Source organism: Amphiprion ocellaris, chromosome 4 (assembly GCF_022539595.1).
Source record: "Amphiprion ocellaris isolate individual 3 ecotype Okinawa chromosome 4, ASM2253959v1, whole genome shotgun sequence".
Lineage (NCBI taxonomy): Eukaryota > Metazoa > Chordata > Actinopteri > Pomacentridae > Amphiprion > Amphiprion ocellaris.
Genome location: NC_072769.1, coordinates 9,520,761 through 9,542,410, shown reverse-complemented (window position 1 = coordinate 9,542,410; position 21,650 = coordinate 9,520,761). Strand labels below are relative to the sequence as shown.

The following is a 21,650-nucleotide window of genomic DNA, read 5'->3' as shown; positions in this document are numbered from 1 at the left end:
TGAAGTCTGACGTCCCTTTTTGAAACGCTGCCACCACATCACTGGCTTTCTCTACACCGTGATTTAGCAGAGTGAAGTTGTGCACAGCAAACCTTTTGTAATAGACTTTTGATACAAGAGTTGACTGTGTGTGACACTGAAGATGTGAGTTGATGTGTTTTATGGGGGGGTTGTATAACTAAAATAAAAGGTATTTGGAGGATTTATCAGGGACAGTTCCAAGCGGGTTATATGTTCTTTAATAAATCAGTGATGGCATATGCTGACTTTCAGGAGATGAAATTAGTATTATTTTAAATCTCAAGTATTGAGTGTTCTACATTGCCTTTTTCATATGAAGCAGCAAGGTGCTATTTATAGTAACTGTGACTGAGTATGTGCTCATAAGAGAAAATGCAGCATTGGACCCGAAAACTGACATGTGCATTTCAGGACTGACACCTCGATTGTGTAGCATGAAAGAGTCTTCACCTTCCTGTTGTGTGATTTAATGTGGCCGACGCGCTGCACCGGAAAACAGCTTTCTAACTCATCACCTTTTGTTGTGCTTTTCAAAGAGCTGTAAAAAAAATTTTTTAAAAAAGGCAGACTGCATCACCAGCGGACTCTCAATCCATGACACTTTCCATCTATCTCTTCATGAGGAGAAAAAAACCTTGCTTAAGTCTGTTGTTGGTGTTGGCGGTGTTTAACAGTGACAGCTTTCTGATTGACAGATACTGACTCAGCGGGAGGCAATGTGCCAGAAAGAAGGAAAGGGAGGGAGGCTGACGAGAAAGAAATCAACAATATTGGAAGAGCAAGAATGGGGCTGGAAAAGAATTCAAGGGGAGTGAGACAAACATAATGACAGTGAAAGAAACAAAACAGAGAACAGCAGCAGTACCTTGCCGATCTTGCAGAGAGCCACAATGATAAGGGTAGCATCTAAACTAACAATTGTACAGAGTTGCATTCTAATTTATATCATGAACACTTGGTGGTATTACTATAATCAATTTGTTGCTTATAATATTTCATAATTCCCTTCAAGTTATTGTTATTGTATTGCTTCTATTACTTTACCCATAACTACTCATCTCTGATGGTGTCAGTTAGGGTGCTTTCACACCTACGTCTTTTAGTCCGCTTAAAGCGGACTGGAGTCCGCAACACCTGCAAGTACGGTTCGTTTGGGCTGATGTGAAAGCATACCAGATTTTTTTGGTTCGGACTAACGAACCACACCGAGACCACTTTCGGGAGGTGGTCTCGGTCCGCTTCTATGTGAACTCCAGTTCGGTTCGCTCCTGGTGAGAACACAAACCTGTCTCCATTCGGACCGGCTTGATGGTGCAGCAGACTTTTTGGTCTACGGGAGCTTCCGTAGCAACCTGCACAGGGAATTTTGGGAGGCGCAAAAAAACTCACGCTAGCTAAACCACATTCTCCACACGAGTTTGATCGAGAGCCTGCGTTTACGATGAACAGGGGACAAACTTAAACGCCTTGTTTTGTAAACAGCGCCGCCAAACAACTGGGGGGAGATATAACATTAATTGGAGTAGGTTCAACTGCAAAAAAACACTGGTGTGAATGTGAACCGAACCAGTTGAAAATAGCAACATTGTAACAACTTTTGGGTCCAAACGAACCACTTTAGCGGACTAACAGGTGTGAAAGCACCCTTAGTCTCCAAATCTGTTGTTATCATTCTCAAGTGCTTTCAAATCACTTCGAACAGCATTTAATTTGTTGAAAACATCCTACATGGATAAAGTCTGATTGATTGATAGGTTCTGAATAAGTTTTGTTCTGCAGATCTGTCATTATTTTGAACTTGTGTAGAGCAGTGGTTTCTGTTTCAGGACTGTTGTGTGCTCTTTGTTGCCCAGCACTGTGATACTAAGGAGCTCTCCATGGTGCTGAAATACAGATTTTCAGCTCGGTATGACTCTATAGGGTTTAAAACAGTGCTATTACTTGCCAAAGCAATGAAAACCCACTGTGATAAATATTTAGCTTAAACTGGCTGTATCCTTTGAAGTGGCATAGAAGCAGAAGGAGTTACTAAATAATAGATATTATTATGAATGTTCAACACTAGAAATCTCACAAGCTTTATGTGTAGGAATCTTAATCAGTTTCCAATGAACAAAAGTAAATCACGTTCATAGTCCAGGCTCCTAAACTACATAGGCATTCATAGACAATTCCCATTTTGGTACTAGAGTTGCTGCGTTCAGCAAGCAGTCTCACAGAACAGACATTTTAAAATTAGGTTTTAAGAGCTTAGGTATAGAGATATTTTGTTCTGATATAATTTTAAGTATTTAACACAAAAGTGTCCTGTAAGTTAGTGGATACCTTAGTTCGGATTTTAAAAGCGCTATACCATAAAGTTTACGTGAGACTGCCTGGAAGAACTATGCTTTGCTTTAGTTGACATCTATTAAACAACATTTAGTGCATCTACTGTGTTGTTTTCTTAACTTTTCCTTCTTTCTGGAGGTAGAAGCGGGTATTTTGTTCTGCTTTGAGACAGTGGCAAAGCATAGTGCTGTTCAACCATTTATTTTCAAACAGTTCAGAGCAGCCAGTTTAACCCAACCAGTTTAAAGCAACCAGCTTTTCACACTTCAACTACCTGCTAAGGCAAAATTATTCATTGCAGCTGCCTGTGATGGGATAATGCGATGAAATGACAGCTGCTGCAGATTGGGTAATCTTCCCTGCTGACCATGTTTGGGATCAACATGAGGATTTTAGTTTTACTGTATTCTCTGAATTTACCTGCTTCATTCTTTCTTTTTTCTTTTCTTTTCGTTTTTACTGTATCTCACTTTTGTCTAGCTTCTCTTGTTTTCCCTCTCCATTTCCATCATCCACTAATTAGTCTCAAGGGTCCTAAACAAACCAAAGACATCATTGGATGGAGATAAATCTAGGCAGAGACAAATGAGAACAACTTTTTACTCCGGAGCCTCTATAAATAGAGATGATAGTAAAGCAGCCCCTTTAGCACTAACACAGAGTTTCAGCAAACACTCCGATGAATAGGAAAAAGTGCACTGATGAAAGAGCATCTAGGTTGTTTATTAAACACCTTATGTTTTAATTTGGTGCCAAAGTGCAAAAGAGTGTAGTGGCTGGGGTTGATGTACAATCATTCACCTTCAAAGTTAAATGAGCTCAGATCTCTACCAAGTAGTATCAGATTTTGTTATTCTTTTTGGCAAGTTTGTACTTGCAGTGAGTGTTACAAAGACTGTTTAGGCTGTCATATTGGGAAAAAGCCCATCATACTGCACCAAAAAACCCACAACTACAAACACACAGTCACACCATTGTGTAGTTTTCCCTCCCTTCTGTTTTTAGTAGCTGCCCTTCTCCCTGATGCTGCTATCCCTTTGTCCTGTCTCTCCATCTGTCACAGGTTGTTTATATGGGGACAGCTGTTGTGCTCTTGGCTTAGGTATACTATGTGTGTGTGTGCGTGCATGTTTTTGTGTGTGAGACAGAGAAGGAGAGCAGGAGTTGTCCTTTTAAGTCTTCTCTTTTTACACTAGGCCTGCAGCAGAACCTCGTAAATCTGTTGGAACAGCAAACGCCTCACTACTCAGGAGCCCCGTTTGTGTGTGTGTGTGTGTGTGTGTGTGTGTGTGTGTGTGTGTGTGTGTGTGTGTGTGTGTGTGTGAGTGTGTGTGTGTGTGTGTGTGTGTGTCTGAATTGTTTAAGTGTGAACGCATTGTTTATGTTTGACAATATTCCTGTGCGTTTGCTGGTGCATGTAGCTGCAGTGTGATTTTGTGATTGTCCATACCTGTGTTTGCTTGTTTGCGGATTGTCTTTATGCATGTGCGCTTGAGTTCCTTGCACTGTGTGTATAAGAGAGAGAGAGAGAGTGTGTGTGTGTGTGTGTGTGTGTGTGTGTGTGTGTGTGAGAGAGAGAGAGAGAGAGAGAGAGAGAGTGTGTCTGCATGTGTGTGATCCATCCACTGGCTGAACACCTGAATGCCCACAGTGACAGAGAGGAATGGCAGGCTGTCCAAACCAACAACCTACAGCCAACAGAGAGTGTTCCCAATTCAGTTGGCTCGGTGTTTTAGCACACTGGCACAAACACACACACACACAAACACATGAAAAACAAATGTACATGCACGGTAGCAACAATTTGTTGCATGTGTAAGTATTCGGCATGAGATCCCCTTGTTGCGTTGTCGGTCACACACAGGCACACCTGCTGACCTACAGTGTTGTATCTGCTATGGATCTCAACATTTCCTTCAACCCACATAACTGACTGTCTCTCTGTGTCATACTCTGATAATATAGAGTGTATTGCAGCATAGAATTGACCAAAATATGGTTGCAAAAGGTTACATAAGAAAGAAAATACATATTGTTTATGATCACAGGATTACAGAGACAATGGTTTGATTGGTTGCTCTTACAACATGCACTCAACCATAACATTGTAGATTTACCATGCTTCAGTTTTGTGCAGTCAATAGTAACTGATCTGATGGAGTCCTGTTCAGAAAATCTGTAATTTTGTTTTCGCACAAAATGTTTCAGGATTATAAGATATATTTAAGAAAAAAAACAAAATGTAATTGTCCTAAAATCCTGTCTGCAGCCTTTCTCAACACTTTCTAAACCTTAAAAAAAAAAGCTAAACTCAATGAGTGCATAATAGAAGAATTAACTGATTCACACAAGAATGAAAGCAGAAGTTACCTGGAAATAGAAGTACTAATTGCTTTGAAAAGTGGAGAATATCTTGAAGTGGAGATAAAAAAGACGGCACTGTGATATTTAATCCGACAGTATTGTTCCCCAGATTATTTTTAACTTTATTAAGTGTAGAACTGAACTGTAGAGAATGTCTAGCACTCATTTCTCAAAAATAAGGAAGTCTAATACTTTATTTAAAAAATAATTGCACTCTCAAAGTGTACTATCTAGATCATAGTGGTACCACTCTCAAAAAAATTTAATTGTAGAATTGTGTTGTGGCCAACATCCATAATTATTACACATTAATGCTACAAATATCAGGTTTCCTCCTAGAAAAAAAAACGAAGAGAACTACAGAAACAAAGAGAGAACATCAAGGCCATCAGACATGCAGTGATACTTAAGCAGTGATATTGACTGAATAAAAGCAGATGAGGAGAGAGCCCAGCTGTGTGATGCTGTCTGACAGATACACTGGATCGCCCCCAGCACTTCACATATAGCAGCAGCACCCATCAGGCCGTGCGTGCATATTAACTACACTTTGATATGGATTTTTGCTGTGGAAAAAAAAAAAAATCTAAAGCTGTCTGATTTTTCTGTCTACAAGTGCACCCTTTCACCCTTTCATTCATTATCCACCCTTTCTTCCACGTCAAATCCATCCCTGTCCACCGGTCTGTTCATTTATCTAGTTAGCGTTCACATACATTATCAGGCAGCACACGTGTGCGTTTGCTCCCACTCTGCCTTCATTTATCGAGTCCACCAAGCTGAATCTGACTGGACACATAATTCACATCTCATATACAATAACACTCATTTAGTTACATAATAAGGTAGGATGACATTGCACATCCGTGTTCATTTCCACTGAAATATCTGTTATTGGACAAGCTGAGGTGCTCCATATGATATCGAAAAAATAAAAAGCACACACAGCTGCACAACAGGTGACTGAAACTGAATTTACAATAAGCTAACGCTGAAAGCCACGTACTTACCATTATTAAAATGATGTTCTGTGTCATATTGCTTTCAGCTTGAATTGCAGAGACTCAAAACTAGTCATATGCAGGCAAATTTGTGATTGCCAATTTGTCATAATGGATTCTGAACATCCTCTTTATGTGAAATGGAGCTGCTCGAAAGATGAAGGACAATTTTATAGAAAGGCTTCTTTGAGTGATATCTCCCGTCCTCTCATCTACTGCAATTATCTCATAGTAAAATTATGCCGTTTATTGTACGCTGCTTCTTGCTGGTGGGTCGTAGAGCTGGAGAAGTCACATGTACACAACTAATGCAGATGTTTTCTCTACTCTTCTTCACCTCCTTCAACTTTTTCTTTTCCTCTCTCATTTTCTTGCAGTCTAGTCTTTTTTATCGCACTAAACTTCATGAGGATGTAGATGTGGATGGCTGTGTTATAGTTGTTTAAAGCTGACAGCATTTTGGTCCTGAATGTAATTTCTGTGACTTTTTGTAAATTAATGCTTTCCTCTCGACATTCCATAGGTGCACACAGGCAAATTCTTGTGTTCATTCCTTTATTTTTGTGGTGTTTTTGTTATATTACATTTTATTTTGTTTATACATCTTCTAACCTTTTATACCACACTGTGCCTTATTGTATTGTAGTATAATGCGCTGCTGGATACCTCAATTTCCGTCGGGATTAATAAAATATATTTTGATTTGATTGATTACCAACCTCAGCATGTACCGCCACATTCCACAAATTTACCCCTTTGACGCTTATTGTCGGGGATTCGCATCATACCACTTTCATTCACACTGCAGCCAAGAGAGCGTATCCATTCATCCAATGCCGGTTTGTGCATATTCAATACATACCTCGGAACCTTTTGCAAGCACTGGTTTCTCGCAGGACCAGTCGGAGTGGGACCTAATTATTATGTATCTGTTATTATTAGTATATATCTGTTCTATGTGTAATGGATAAATTAACAATCTCCACTTATTTCAGCATCAGATGGAAAGCAAGAACAAACTTTTTTTAAAAAATGTAATTGCAAATAAATTAATTCGTCAAGGGGTTAAAATCCTACTTGAGGTAGACTCTCCCTGAACTGACAGAAATCCCTGTTAGAGCTGACGGTATGCAGTAATGGTATCTGTGGTGACGTGGCTCCAGTAGCTGTTGTTTTTATGTCTGTCAAGACATTATGATGTTAATAAAGTTAGGTCATGCTGTGCGGGGCCTCCAGGCTGTGTTGCACCATGGGATTGATTGATGACTCAGTTGTCAGTTCAATCTAAGAAATGTATTGGAAGAGGGAGGCAAGGAGGGATAAGTGTAAAACAGATGGAGGGATGGAAAAAGGGAGAACAAAATGGATTGGTTTACAACAAAGAGAGGAAAATAAATAAATGAAGAGAGTCAGGAAAGCAGGATAGAAAGGGATGGGGAAAATGGCTAAAACATAGTCCTAAAATGTTCAAAACTGAACAAAATATACCAAAGAAAGGTTTTATGAATGTTGCTAATGATATGAATCACAATAAAAATATATCAATGCTTACATGAATTAGCTATTTCAGAAAATATAAAATAATAAAGGACAGAATGTTATTGAATTGAACTCAATTTATGTTATTTCATCAGTGTTGTAATGTCATCTCATAATTAATTTTCCTAGTAACAGAACATTGAATATCATAATTTTATTTAAGCCATTCAATTTCAAACTTATTTGATTCAAAGGTTGACTTTTATTTCATTGACATTTTCCACTGCCCTTTCCACTTTCAGCTAGCAAGCTTGAGAACTGCTAGCAAAACAATCCATTTAACTCCCATTAATACTTGTATTTCAGGTCAGCTATCCAGCACAAAATAAGAAGGATCAACTAACCTTTTAAAATTTAAAAAAAAAAAAGCATTTTTCACTAATTTTTGTGCAATAATTCATTTCAGTAACAAAAAGGGATGGGTGAAGGAGCAATAAAGGGGAGAGTAGGGACAAGTACAGAAATATGCTTTAAATTTGAATTACAATTGGAAGAAAAATTGTGACAAGTTTGGAAAATGGCAAAAAATAAATAAAATGAGATGATGGAAGCAAAGGATTTTTTCAGTGGCAAAAGGCTGTGTGGGTGTAGAAACAACTTTTTTGACTTCAAGTGAAATGAGACACAAAAACGCATGCCTGACAATGAGTGAGCCACTAGAAGAGCATAACAAACAGCAGTAACAGTAAATTATTGAGCAAGTGAGCAATTCAAAAGTCACAAAACACACAATGCAGAAGGGACCTTAGCCAATCCAATGCCACTTGTTGATTAAAAAAAAGAAGAAGGACTGGTTTTCATTGTTTCCAGTGGTTCGTCTACGTGTTTAAATTGTTGCCCTAGAGAAGCACCCATGAAATAGCTGACGAACATACCCACACACAAAATTGTGTGTGTTTGTGTATCTATTGATTCCCATTGTTGATGCATGCAGGAAAATGATTAGCATTCTAGGTCACTACTGAATACTCCAGTACACACATAGCAAACATAGCAGCACAGGGCTACACTTTCTCTGCTATTGATTCAGAGTGGACTCTGAATACAGAGATAAAATGATCAGCGGCTCATTCCAACGTTCTCCTTTCCAGCAGTGCTCTGCTATTGATTCATATGCATTGTATATGCAGAGAGTGAACAGATGCACCTGAAAAGTAAAACGAATGAAATGACTGCGAAACATTGCAGAACAATTTCTTTGCTATGAAAAGGCAAAACATCATTAATGCATTAGCCCACTTGACAAACATTAAGCCCTCTTTCCACTTGGCAGTAATATATTTCTCATATCCAGATCGTGCTTTGATACAAATGAGTCAGGTAACATGTAGATCAGAATACTGAATGCTTTTTATTGTATGCACATTTAAAGTAGCTTCATCCTCCCTTTGCCGGAAAACAGATTGCAATAAGTATCACATTCTTTAATCACCTCATCTGAATCTGGTATTAAATTCTAGGTTATCCTTGTTTTCCCTTTTGACAAATGCATTGCTTGTTTAAAGTTTTAATAACTGCTGCACATACTTTATTACCCTACTCATCAATTTACGCTCCATAGTTAATGCAGCCAGCATATTTCTGTGCACCTCTAGATAGGTTTTGGTTGATTGACTCTTCAACGCATCTTGAGTGCATTTCCGGCTAAATTTTAATGTGCTTTGTTCTGTCTTATCACAGTTCAGTCACCCAGTATCTTGATTAATTCATGTGAAAAGTGGTTCTTGGAGTGTAAAAGAAAACACACCACTGTGTTAGATTCTATAACACACCAGAACTCAAAAGACTGGTGTTGTTGAACTAATTTTATTATTTTTCATGTACTATTTGGGTCATATTTCGGTCTATCACACTGGGCAGCATGTGTTGTCTTGGATTACTTCAGAGAGTGTTGTGGTAGGTGAGAGGAGGGTAGTGTCAAAGCCTCCAATAAGGATATAGTATTGTGACTCTTTCTGACTCATTTTCCTGAAAACTGCATCTGTTGTAAACATATCTGTGACATTTTAGTCCCTAAATGATACTTAGGCCTTTCTAAATCCATCTTTGCTTACAGCAAAGATTCCCCTTGTTTTCCCCAGCAGAGTACTTCAGGAAGCTATTTACATAACATTTACATTATTCATGAGTGCCTATCTGATAGGGTTGAGGTGAACCTGGAGCCACACCTCCAGCCAATCTGAATACTATCAAATGAATAATGCCAATGTTTCAACACTGCATCTTAACAGTGAGTAATGGCTGCAGCCATTTACAAGTAAGACTTGAACCTTATTTTTCAGAATTGCAAGATTGGTGACTAGCTCTGTTTTAGCTCTACTTACCAAAGAGGATTGACTATAAATGAAAACCTACTGATTCTACTGTAAATTTTCATTCTCTGGAAGGCAGAGAGAGAGACTCTTTAGCTGCCATACAGCATATCTAATGCCTTGCTTTGCTTGTTATCGTAACCGACTGTAAAGCACACTTTTACTCTAGAAGTTACAATGCACTCAGAATAGTACTGTTCAAATTGATGCTAAACTTTAAGAGCATATTTGTTTGATTTTCTGGTTTGATGTAGCAATGGGGACTGCTAGTGGTTTGCTCTAGCAGATCTTCACTGGCAAACTCCAAATACCTTTATAAAGGTACACACCAGCCACCACGCTAATCCATTCCGCTAATTTTTATTGTTTTCTACAATTCCAGAACTTTAACAAAGGTTCGGTTTTGCAGTTTTTATGCCTTGTTATAACATCAATAGCTCAAAAGGAATTTGGACTTTGTTTTCTGCGTATGAGAAGCAAAACCCCCATGGAGACACAAGATAATAGTTTTATATTGGCTTTTGACTCTTCCCCTGAAAGAAAAACAAAACTTCAGGAGGCCAAGTCAGCATTTTTTCCTTCCCATCAAGGTTTGTTGGTATCATCATGCGAGACTATATGGAGGAAAAGCATTGCAGGGGGAAGAAAAATCAACAGTCGGTGAGGTGTTAAGGTCATGCAGTCTCAGCAAATAAAGACATAGTGTATGTGTGTGAATGTGTGTGTGTGTGTGTGTGCGTGTGTGTGTGTGTGCGTGTGTGTGTGTGTGCGTGTGCGTGTGTGCGTGTGTGTGTGTGTGTGTGTGTGTGTGTTTGTGTGTGAGGCCGATAAAGAGAGAGGTGCTGAAATGAGATAGGAAGTGAATTAGGAAGAGAGCAGGGAGAGAATTTGAGGTATAGAGAGCAAGGTAAAGAGAGTGAAAGAGAGTTAGAGAGTCAGATGGACAGAGATAGTAGTGCCTTGCAGCCAATGTCCGTATCTCTTTCCACCAATGACTCCGGCTGCTGCACTACAACTAATGGACTCTGTCCTCCTCTACCATCTTATCTGCTCTCTCTCTCTCTCTCTCTCTCTCTCTCTCTCTCTCTGTCTGTCTGTCTGTCTGTCTGTCTGTCTGTCTGTCTGTCTGTCTCTCTTTCCCCGTCCTACCTTTCTATCTCTCAGAACTCAATGCTGTGCTATCTTTCCACTTTACAGCTCCACCTCTATCTCATTTTTATCGTGCTTTGGTCTCTTTCTTTCTCGTTCCTGCTATCTCTCTCTCAAAACTCACAGATGCTTCCAGTCTCTCTTTCCTTTTCTATCTTGTTCTGCCTCTCATCCTTTCCATCCTTCCTCTCTGACATGACTAAACTCTTCTCCTCCTTCCATCTTATCTTTCTCTCCACTGCATGCAGGGTCATTTCTGGACATGTTCGCACCCTGAGCGAGACACCCACTGGTGTCCCAGAGAAGATTAATCTGTTCATAATGAGAGTCCATCACAATTACTTTAATCCTGTAGTATTTTATCAATTCTTGTCTTTTTATCTTCACTGAACTTCATCTGTCAATAGGTGCTTTTTTACTTGAGCACTCGTCCCAGTTCTGTGTTGGCTTGGTTTCAACCACATTCAGGACATAATATGGAACATAACCTGGTCACTCATAGTCTTGGCTATGATCTTTGAATAAGAGGTTTCTGATGGTCTTTGCTGGAGTGTCTTTGATGCATCCACATCCTGGACTTTTGTCATTTCTGTACTGAGCTGCAGATATCCTCATTATAAGATTTGTCCTGATCAAAGGCCTGTGCATCAGCTGGAAACAGCCATACTTTATACAGTGCGTTGGCCATTTATCTTTATGTATTTTGCTTCTTTTGTTAAGCTTAACTCAACCAGACTCGGTCTGACTGACGTATACCTGTGATATTGCCTCACTCAAATGAAGCATATCCAAGTTTAAGTCTTATACTGGTGTAAGTGGTATAATGATGGTAATTCAACCATAATTCTTACACGGCAGGTTACTGATAAGACAGCAGGGCTGAAGAATTTTAAGAAATTATATAACTGCACTTTTTTTTCTGACAGATGAAGCAATTTAATTTGTGAAATTATGTTTTTATAAAGTTCAATATTCCCTGTGTAATAGCTTTAAAACATGATGGGGCTTTACCATGTGAGATATATGTGAGATATATGTGAGATATTATCAAAAATGTGACTGCCACACGAGGCAGACATACATATGTACATATACACATGTACATATGTGTGTCGTGATAATCGAAAATTAATTCACAACAACCCTGTGATTAATCTGATTAAATATTTTAATCGTTTGACAGCACTAATTTAAGCTTTCACCCTATGGAAATGTAAATTGGTGACCCCTATTTTTCTTAGAGCCTTCTCTGCGATGCTTGTATCACATCTTTACAGACCTGAACAAATGCACATTTTTACTCCAAAAGGAAAAACATTTAGATTATCCTCAGTTATATTTCAGGAAAGGTATTTCAAGGAAGGTATTCTGACAAATTTCGGGCATGGAGGTACAGATGAATTCTCAAAATCAAATTTAAAATCTAAGAGAAATTCCATGCAAAATCAAAAAATTCTGATGTGTATTCTTCATTTGTTTCCCTTTCAGATGACCCAGGAGCAGTATATCCTTGCAGCACAGCCCAACCCGCTCCACCAGCGGGGGGCATCGGTATGCGGTGCCCAGGTTTACCCAGCAGTGGGAATCTACGGCTGGAGGAAGAGATGCCTGTACTTCTTCATCCTCCTCCTCCTCGTCACCATGATCGTCAATCTGGCACTGACCATCTGGATCCTCAAAGTCATGAACTTCACTCCGGTAAGGGACGTGTGTGTCTGCGTGTGTCATTAAAATGCCAGGATGTTATACTGGTTTGCATTTATTGTGGGTGTTTATGTGAAAAGGCTGTAAGAGGAGGTTTAAAAGGTTTGCTATAATGTAATGAAACATGAGAGTGACAGCGGTTTAAAAGTGTGTGTGTGTGTGTGTGTGTGTGTGTGTTACACCAGTAAGATATATTGTTGGTGTTGATAATTATTTCAAATTAAATCTCTGCTAGATTATAAAACCTATTGTAATCATATGCATTGTTGATGCTTTAATATGACTACAGGCATATTTTCCTCTTCGGTTTGGTGGTCTTGGTTAGACCCAGTACAGTGAAATCAGCTGAACCAGTCCAAAACCCGTTTTTATTCATTGGCTTTTCAATTAAGCAGACTTTTGCTTTTTATGCTCTGTTGCTCTTGTTGTAATTTTAACTAAGTCCTCATTTTCACTGTGTTTTGTTATTGCTGTCAATGTCCAGTGTGTGCCTCCTTTCTCTTTGCTTTCTAAATGCTTTTTTTCTCAGTTTCTTTCCTTTTCAACCAAGACTTACATCACCCATATATCCAGTATCCTTTATTGCCCTGGGGCTCAAGAAGCTACACTGTGATAGTATATATGCAAATGAGGCAAAGTTTGACCCCTGCAAACCTCTGGTAAAGCTTCCCTGCATCATGCCTTACGTTTTAGTAGGAGACTTCACAATATAAGGTGTGACAAAAGGAAACTGGGAGGGGGCCAGTCGAAGCGTATGCCTGAGGGAAGGCAGACGACACTATGCATTAAAGTGCAGAAAATATTTCATCGGCTGTATGCTGGAGTGTGAAAAACAGAGGCAGTATAAGAGACCATGAGATAAGAGGCGTTACAAAGGCAAAAAGAAAAAAAAAAGAAGACAAAAGCACATGAATAGAAGTAGGAGTTAAGCAGAGAAGCAGCTTTGATTGGATATAAGTGAGTGAGAGCGATACATTAAATAATAACAAGAAAAAAAAATCTATGCATAATAATTACGGCCATACATTTTTCAGAAGTGCACAGAACTGGAAAATATAGCAAGTGCAGGAATTAAATGGAAATGTTGTATGAATATTGCATTTCTTGCAAAAAAAAAAGTGTTTTTGCTATTACACATATATATGGATCTGGTCATTTCAGTTGCAATGAAGCAAATATGGTCGTGAAAAAGAAGTATGATATTGTGCAAGATTCAGTAACGCTGAGACCACATGAAATAATGCATCTGGCCTTTCTTTCGGACCATGTTTTTCCTTCAGCCACCCGGCTTTTAATCCAGTCTCTAGCAGTGCTACAAGGTGAAGGATGATGCTGGCTTTTACATGACCCATGGGGGACTACAGTGGTCCATAGGGAATTAGAGGGGTGGAGGTTCTGGAAGCTTGAGGAAAGAGGAACATTGGGTAGAGATGATGGATGGGAGAAGAAAGTGATGAATGTAGAAAAGAAAGGAGACTTTGATAAGGTTGAGTAATTGTCTGTCTACTTGCGGTTTAAATAGCGTCTGAATATTTGCTTTCAACTTCTCCCTCCTGTCCTCTGGGGTCCTTAGAGACCTGGAGAGGTGTCTGTTTCACTGTTGCATATAGGGGAAGTCAGTGGATGATGAGGTGACATGTAGCCTGGAGCCTGATGCCACGTGAGTGCTAAAAATGTTAGCAAAGTATACGTTCACGAGCTATCTTCCAGTTCAGTGCCCAGACAGAGAATGAGCTGTTTTGAATCAGTTCAGGTTAAATTTCACTGCAGAAGCCGTGACAAAGCAGTGACTTCAGTTTTGGTGACAAATATCATGTGGGGAAAAATGTTGTCTCCGTGATAAATCAGCATGGCAGACACTAAATCCCATGAGATAAACTTTATGCTGCTCCCATACTTAACCATAGTGTCACCGTGAGCACCACATTAGTTTCCACTTATCCTCAAGAATCTTTTCTCAACGGACTCCTCTGTATATTGTGTTTGTAGGCAAGGATGAAGCACATGCACTATTTATGAGAAAAACAATATGCCTTTATGGCTCAGGGACACTTTCAGAAATTCATAAAATCAATGTCACAGTGGAAACCAGTATCAGCTGCATCATACACTATATTGCCAAAAGTATTTGCTCACCTGCCTTGACTCGCATATGAACGTAAGTGACATCCCATTCCTAATCCATAGGGTTCATTATGACGTCGGTCCACCCTTTGCAGCTATAACAGCTTCAACTCTTCTGGGAAGGCTGTCCACAAGGTTTAGGAGTGTGTTTATGGGAATTTTTGACCATTCTTCCAGAAGCACATTTGTGAGGTCACACACTGATGTTGGACCAGAAGGTCTGGCTCTCAGTCTCCACTCTAATTCATCCCAAAGGTGTTCTATCAGGTTGAGGTCAGGACTCTGTGCAGGCCAGTCAAGTTCATCCACACCAGACTCTGTCATCCATGTCTTTATGGACCTTGCTTTGTGCACTGGTGCACAGTCATGTTGGAAGAGGAAGGGGCCAGCTCCAAACTGTTCCCACAAAGTTGGGAGCATGGAATTGTCCAAAATGTCTTGGTATGCTGAAGCATTCAGAGTTCCTTTCACTGGAACTAAGGGGCCAAGCCCAGCTCCTGAAAAACAACCCCACACCATAATCCCCCCTCCACCAAACTTTACACTTGGCACAATGCAGTCCGACAAGTATCGTTCTCCTGGCAACCTCCAAACCCAGACTCGTCCATCAGATTACCAGATGGAGAAGCGTGATTGGTCACTCCAGAGAAGGCGTCTCCACTGCTCTAGAGTCCAGTGGTGGCTGCTTTACACCACTGCATCCCACGCTTTGCATTGCACTTGGTGATGTATGGCTTGGATGCAGCTGCTCAGCCATGGAAACCCATTCCATGAAGCTCTCTGCTGAAGCACTGTTCTTGAGCTAATCTGAAGGCCACATGAAGTTTGAAGGTCTGTAGCGATTGACTCTGCAGAAAGTTGGTGACCTCTTGGCACTATGCACCTCAGTATCCACTGACCCCACTCTGTCAGTTTACGTGGCCTACCACCTGGTGGCTGAGTTGCTGTCGTTCCCACACACTTCCACTTTCTTATAATACAGCTGACAGTTGACTGTGGAATATTTAGAAGCGAGGAAATGTCACGACTGGATTTGTTGCACAGGTGGCATCCTATCACAGTTCCATGCTGGAATTCACTGAGCTCCTGAGAGCGACGTGTCACATAACCTGATTATTTGACCAGAGCTGGTTGGAGACCTCTGATTGAGCATCGATTGGTGCTTTTTTATTTTACTTGCCGCTTGTTGATTTTACAGTTTACAATTTCATTTAGCATTTTCTTGGTCGAATGCAATTGTTTCATTTGTGGTGCCCTTTCTGTGCATCAGAGGACATTTGAATACATTGAAACCAACTTCACACTGCTGATGGAAGGGCCTCCTTGTGCAGCAGGTTTCTATCAGAAACTGTTTTCTGTCATCACTAAACACAAGTATAAGACTTGTTAATTGTCTTAAAGGCACATTGCATTAAGGTCTCTCATCCATGCAACCAACCAAACATAAATGCAGAATTACATGTCTCTCTTCATTATTCCTAATTTCAAATCGGACTACTGGGAGTTGCTTCTTTTTTTCCAGCTCCATGACTGTCATTTCCACCATCCCCATTCAAATCACGTCTAACTGGATGCAGCATAATGAAGGCTTTTCTGAAAACTTTTTGTTTTGTTTTGAGTTGCCAGATGTGATTCTCATTGTGATGGTGTGAGGAGAGAAAGAGATTTGCTTTTGAAGAGACAGCTTTGGCAGTAAATTGGAGAGCAGGGACTTGTGGGGAAAGAAGTTAACATGTGTGTGTTTGTGTGTGAGAGAGAAGCCGAGGGAGAGTACATGTATGCGTACTTGTGTGTGTGTGCCAGCAGTTATTCAGCGATTGTTCATGCTGGTGTGTATGTTTGATTGTCTGTGTGTATACCCACATTTGTGCCTGTGTGTTTGTGTCCTCTCCTGAGTCCTGTGGGCCCTCACTGCAGAGAAATTCAATTTCAGTTGTCACTTACCAATCAGCTTGCCTAATTCCTGGTCTGGACTATGGTGTGTGTGTGTGTGTGTGTGTGTGTGTGTGTGTGTGTGTTAGTTAGAGTGTGCAGTGAATGTGTATTATTTATTTCAATACCTGCTCAGTCTACAACGTTTTCTCTACTCCTAATGCAATTTGTAACGGAATGCACTGCGTGTTGAAATAATGGTCACTTCAATGCGAATAACATTTTTAAAATGCTCCTGCTGCTTCCAAATGTCATACACCAGATGTGATTTTGCAACATTCAGAACTGTATTTCAACTCTGCCCTAATACAAAATGAGTGTCAAACTTCCCTCAGTCCATGTGGCACAATAGTACCCTTTGTCTTCATTGTGCAATCTAAACTCCAGAGAAGACAACTTCCTGTGTTTTTCCGTTTATGCTACGGCTTTGTGCACTTTTAATCTTTACCCACATCAAATTGATAAATAGTAGAAAAATAGCAATAAAACTGTCAGTGGCCTATAGTTTGTTTTCAGCATTCTCACATAAAGGTGACAGGTAAAACTTTACTAGCAGCGTGTGCTATTTTTTATTTTATTTAGTTTTATTTTATTTTGAACTACTGATTCGCTGCCAATCACCGGGGGCATAAAATAAAACTTTATTCTCGTGATGCTTTTCAGATCTGAGTTACAAGGTGATTTAAAGACGATATAACAACAATTGGAAAATCTATAAAAATGACCAACATTAATTACGAGTGGAGTTATAGCAGAATAAAAGGGTTCAGACATGAAAATACAACAGGAAAATAACAAAAAGGCAAAAACAAGTCTAGCTTATGAGTAGCTCTTAAAATTGTTGGAACAGAGACAGACCTGATGATCGTCATGACTACAGATCAGCGTCTCCAAAATTGGGGCTGAGGAGACACCTGGGTATGCAAAATGAATAATGGCTCACTTTCACTCTTCACTCCACCAATTCATTTTAATGGTTGAGTGTAATGTACTTTTTTATGATCATCATACCACATGTATTGTGTTTTATTGTAGTATTAAGACTCACGTCATGCTCATGTGAAGTAAGCATAGGAAGGACATAGTTATGGTTATGTTTTTTACTATTCTCTCAGTAACCAACTGACAATTTGCCCAAACTAGGTTAAATTAATGGCAACAAATGCATTATCACTAGTTTTATATTGAATTATATCAAATTGTGGTTGATTTCATTGCATATTCACAGTAACTTTAAATATCAATCATTGTCCTATATTCAAAATGTGTTGTCAGTAATGTGCAGTTAAAAATCCGACAAATTTACCAGAAATTCTCATTGAGGTAATCTAATTTAGTACATTTCTTGCTGTCTCCTTACAGGAAACAAATGTACCGATGTGTAAATAAAGATATCATGATGTTTTGTGCCATTGGAGATTAATGGAATGACAGCAGGGGGAAAGGGTCAGCTTTTTCTATGTGGAACATTTACTCATTGCTGTTTAGCAGACTATTTGAATTTGTAATTTCCTTCAGGCAAACACAGCAATAGGTACATGATCTCAGTTAGTGGATGAGTGCACTTTGTTGTCACTGTTGCGTTGTGATTTATGTTGATGAGATATTTGTATTTTTTTATTATTGTTTTTGATAAAAGTGTAGCTTTTTTTTTTTAACAAACTAATATGCGAGAGAGATCAGTGTGGTAGAGCAAAGAAAGGGAAAACACAGAGAGGCTGAAGTGGGGGAGTGAGGCAAGCGGGGAGGATGGTGAATGATGCATGGAAGAAGACAGATAGGGAAAAGGAGGGAGAGGGAGTGATGGGAGTAAGTGTGTGTTTGTGTGTGTGTGTGTGTGTGTGTGTGTGGTTTAAATAGAGTGTCCCATCATCCACGCTCAGCTTCTCCCTCCTGTCCTCTGCCTCTGGGGTCCTTAGGGACTTGGAGAGGTGTCCGTTTCACTGCCTCATGGAGTGGAAGTGAGTGGATGATGGGCTGGCAGAGACAGGCAGACTGTGGAGTTTGATGTGTGACCACCTGAGTAACGCTGTTCATTAGGGATTGACCAATATATTGTTTTTCAGGGCCGATACTAGTGAGGTTTTTTAATAATTAAGAGGATCGATTAGGGATATTTGGAGCTAATATACAATTGTAGCTAAAATGAACATTTTAGTGTCAAAATGTTAAAATCAATGCATTATATTTATTAATATATGATAACAGAGAACTACTGACTTCATTGCGTTTGTTTTTCTGCTGCTACCTGCATATACTTCCTACTGGCACAACTGAAAAGGATAATAATATGCATATTCCTCAGACACAAAATCCTGGAAGTCTTCGTTTGCCACCTTCCGTGCTGGAATTTGAGCAGAAGTGATAAGTGTCTAATTTAAAAGCCATTGGTTTTTAACTCAATAGAATTAAATCCCTTATGACTTTTGCCCTTTACTAAACGGGGGTTCCTGAAACATGGCTCTCCAGTGTCTTTTTTTGTCCTGCTAGTGTACTTAAACGGCAGGTTCAAGCATTTTCACTGGATTAGGGAGACGCTACATTGACCTCCAACCTCCACAAAATTACAAGTCAGTTTGAGTTGAATTTGCATAATTGAATAACAGTATGGGGATTTTTTTTCATGCTGTTTAAATGCATTTTATCTATTTCTCCATGAAAATAAGTGATCTGATATTATTTATTGCACATTAGTAGGCATTATGTATTCTGCATTACTGTGTCCTTAATGTGAGGTTAGTGATTGATTAGAAATGATTGGATAAAGCTAATAAGTATATATTAAGTATCATAAAATGGTTTGGCAAGCATCAGAAAATTCCATCATGAATTCCTGAGTTTAAAGGTATTCCATAATATCATTAGTTTTCACATAAAGCAGTGACAATCGCTCCGGCATGCCTGAGGTTACAGGGTTACAGGGCATGACCGTCTTAATGTGACGGGTCATGGGGGCTGTTTTCTTGGGAGCGTGCATGTTTGACTGTTTGTGTATGTTGGTGTGCATTGGCTAGTATTTCTGTGTGAGAGGCTAAAGTGTTCAGCTGGGAGCTCCCTGAACTTGCTGTACTCAGCTTCTCGTCTTGACCAGACACCATCATTATAGCTCTTTGCACCTGCACTGTGTAGTTTATCGCTTACACACGAATACACACACACGAACACGCACATACGCACACATACAGACACACATTTTTCTTACTTCGTCACCAACACTGCTGACCTCAGGTAATGGAAGAGTTCAGCATGAAATACTTTGTCCTCCTGTGCCTCAGACACACACACACACACACACACACACACACACACACACACACGCATGCATGCACACACACAAACACTCACAATAAACTGTTCATTAAGATGCTGACTAAATAATGTCTGTATTATATCATTACAGACAAATATTTGTTGTAAAGCAAGTCTTAGCGCCTCCTTCAACAAGCAACAAATCACTTAGGGAGCTTATAGGAATTAAATGTCTGTCTTACTACACGGTGTTTGATTGACTGATTATCTGACTAATATTTCAAGCAAGATCTGCAGATTAATGCCAACTTATCAGTGGGTCTTTTATTATTCTTATAAGGAATTCATCATATTCTAATAAAATTACATTCAGCTTTGTAATACTGAAAGGCACAATTAATTTTCACCCAATGTCTTTTTTCCCCTCAAGTTAAGCTACTGAACAGAGTGGAATTTCCTTACTCCTGTTGGACCAAGCTCATGAAATGGAATTTGTTTGAATAGCCTTCATATTTCAGAACTTCTTCCCCAGGCCTAAACGCTAATCCATGTTTCCGACTACTGCACTACAATGCATTGCACGAGTATTCAGAAGTAGCTTGGATACTGAAAAACTGTAACATCTATCCTAATGTATCCTATCAAGATGACTAGTACTATTAAATGTGATAATTTGGTAACACAATATCCATTTTTAAATACATTTATCAATAAGAAATGATCCACAGGGTCATACACACCAGGAAAACATCCCAAAACATGCAATTGTTGCATATGCTATTTCGACGAGGAAATAGTTTCAGCAGTTTTTATTAAGCCTTTCAGACCTGTGTTATTGAGAGAAGCATTCAACGAAAACCTTGACTGTTTACAGAGAAAACTCGGAGGTCTATCTCGGAGTTAAAATGACCTTTTAGCTCCGAAGGTTAAAATGCGAGTGATGAGATTAGATGAACACTAATGGCAATCATTGCTGAACAAACATAGCAAAGTGGCACTCAAAGTCAAAATTTTAACAAGACATCACAGTGCTATGCCCACGCTGTTGGACAAACAGTCTCTGAGAAATTAAGGCCCAATCCACCACAGCAATGAACGCCACAGAAAAGAGAGAAAGAAGGAAAAAGAGGTCTCCTTCATTGCCACCTTTTCTGTGTGTGTGTGTGTGTGTGTGTGTGTGTGTGTGTGTGTGCACAGAATAAAGATGTCTTTTTATAGTCAGCAACATTTTCAGTTTAAACTCAGAGAGGCAAGAACTTTAACATTAAATCACTCTGATGTGTATTTTTAAGCACGGGCCCAAGGGTGTTGCACATATACACCCAGACACCCAGCAAGTAGTGTCTGGGTGAATATGTGACACCTAAATCTGAATCAGTCAGCACTTTAGTCCTATTATTTCCAGTGGCAATATGTCAAACAATGATAAATAAGGAACACGCACAGAAGAACACACAGGCGCCTGACCTCCTGCCTGTCTGTGTAGCTCTTTAAGCTCAGTGTTTGTGAGTGTTGAGACGGGGTTGTTCTATCTGTTGTATAAGTGTGTTACTACTGTGTATGTGTGAAGGCAAAATATCCATCAGTCAGCAGTTTTAGCCTTGTTATCTTGGCTGGCACTCTATCAAAGATATGAACAATGATAAATAATGAACACACACTCATCTTAATGGAATTGGTGTGTGTGCGCATGTGTGTGTGTGTGTGTGTGTGTGTGTGTTTTGGAAAGGAGACACTCTATACAGCGTGTGCTTAGACAATAAATTGGCACATTTGCTTGTCTGCGTGTCTTCATGAATATGGGGGTTTGCTTTTATGCTGACATGCTAACTTGTGCATGTGTGTTTGTACATGTCCTGGGATTTCATTAGACCGGAAGCCTTGAGGAAACTTAAATCACTTCCAACATAATCCCCGATAAGTG

At 39.5% G+C, this 21,650-nt stretch overlaps 1 protein-coding gene across 2 annotated transcripts in view; it reads left to right on the top strand.

The window, feature by feature from the left end:
- LOC111574999 (zeta-sarcoglycan) overlaps positions 1-21,650 on the top strand; it is a 356,768-nt gene that overhangs the window by 176,188 nt on the left and 158,930 nt on the right. For both annotated transcript variants that reach the window (XM_055010305.1, XM_055010306.1), the window contains one exon: positions 12,206-12,415. In XM_055010305.1, the coding sequence (XP_054866280.1) occupies positions 12,206-12,415 (210 nt within the window). The remainder of the gene's footprint in view (positions 1-12,205; positions 12,416-21,650) is intronic.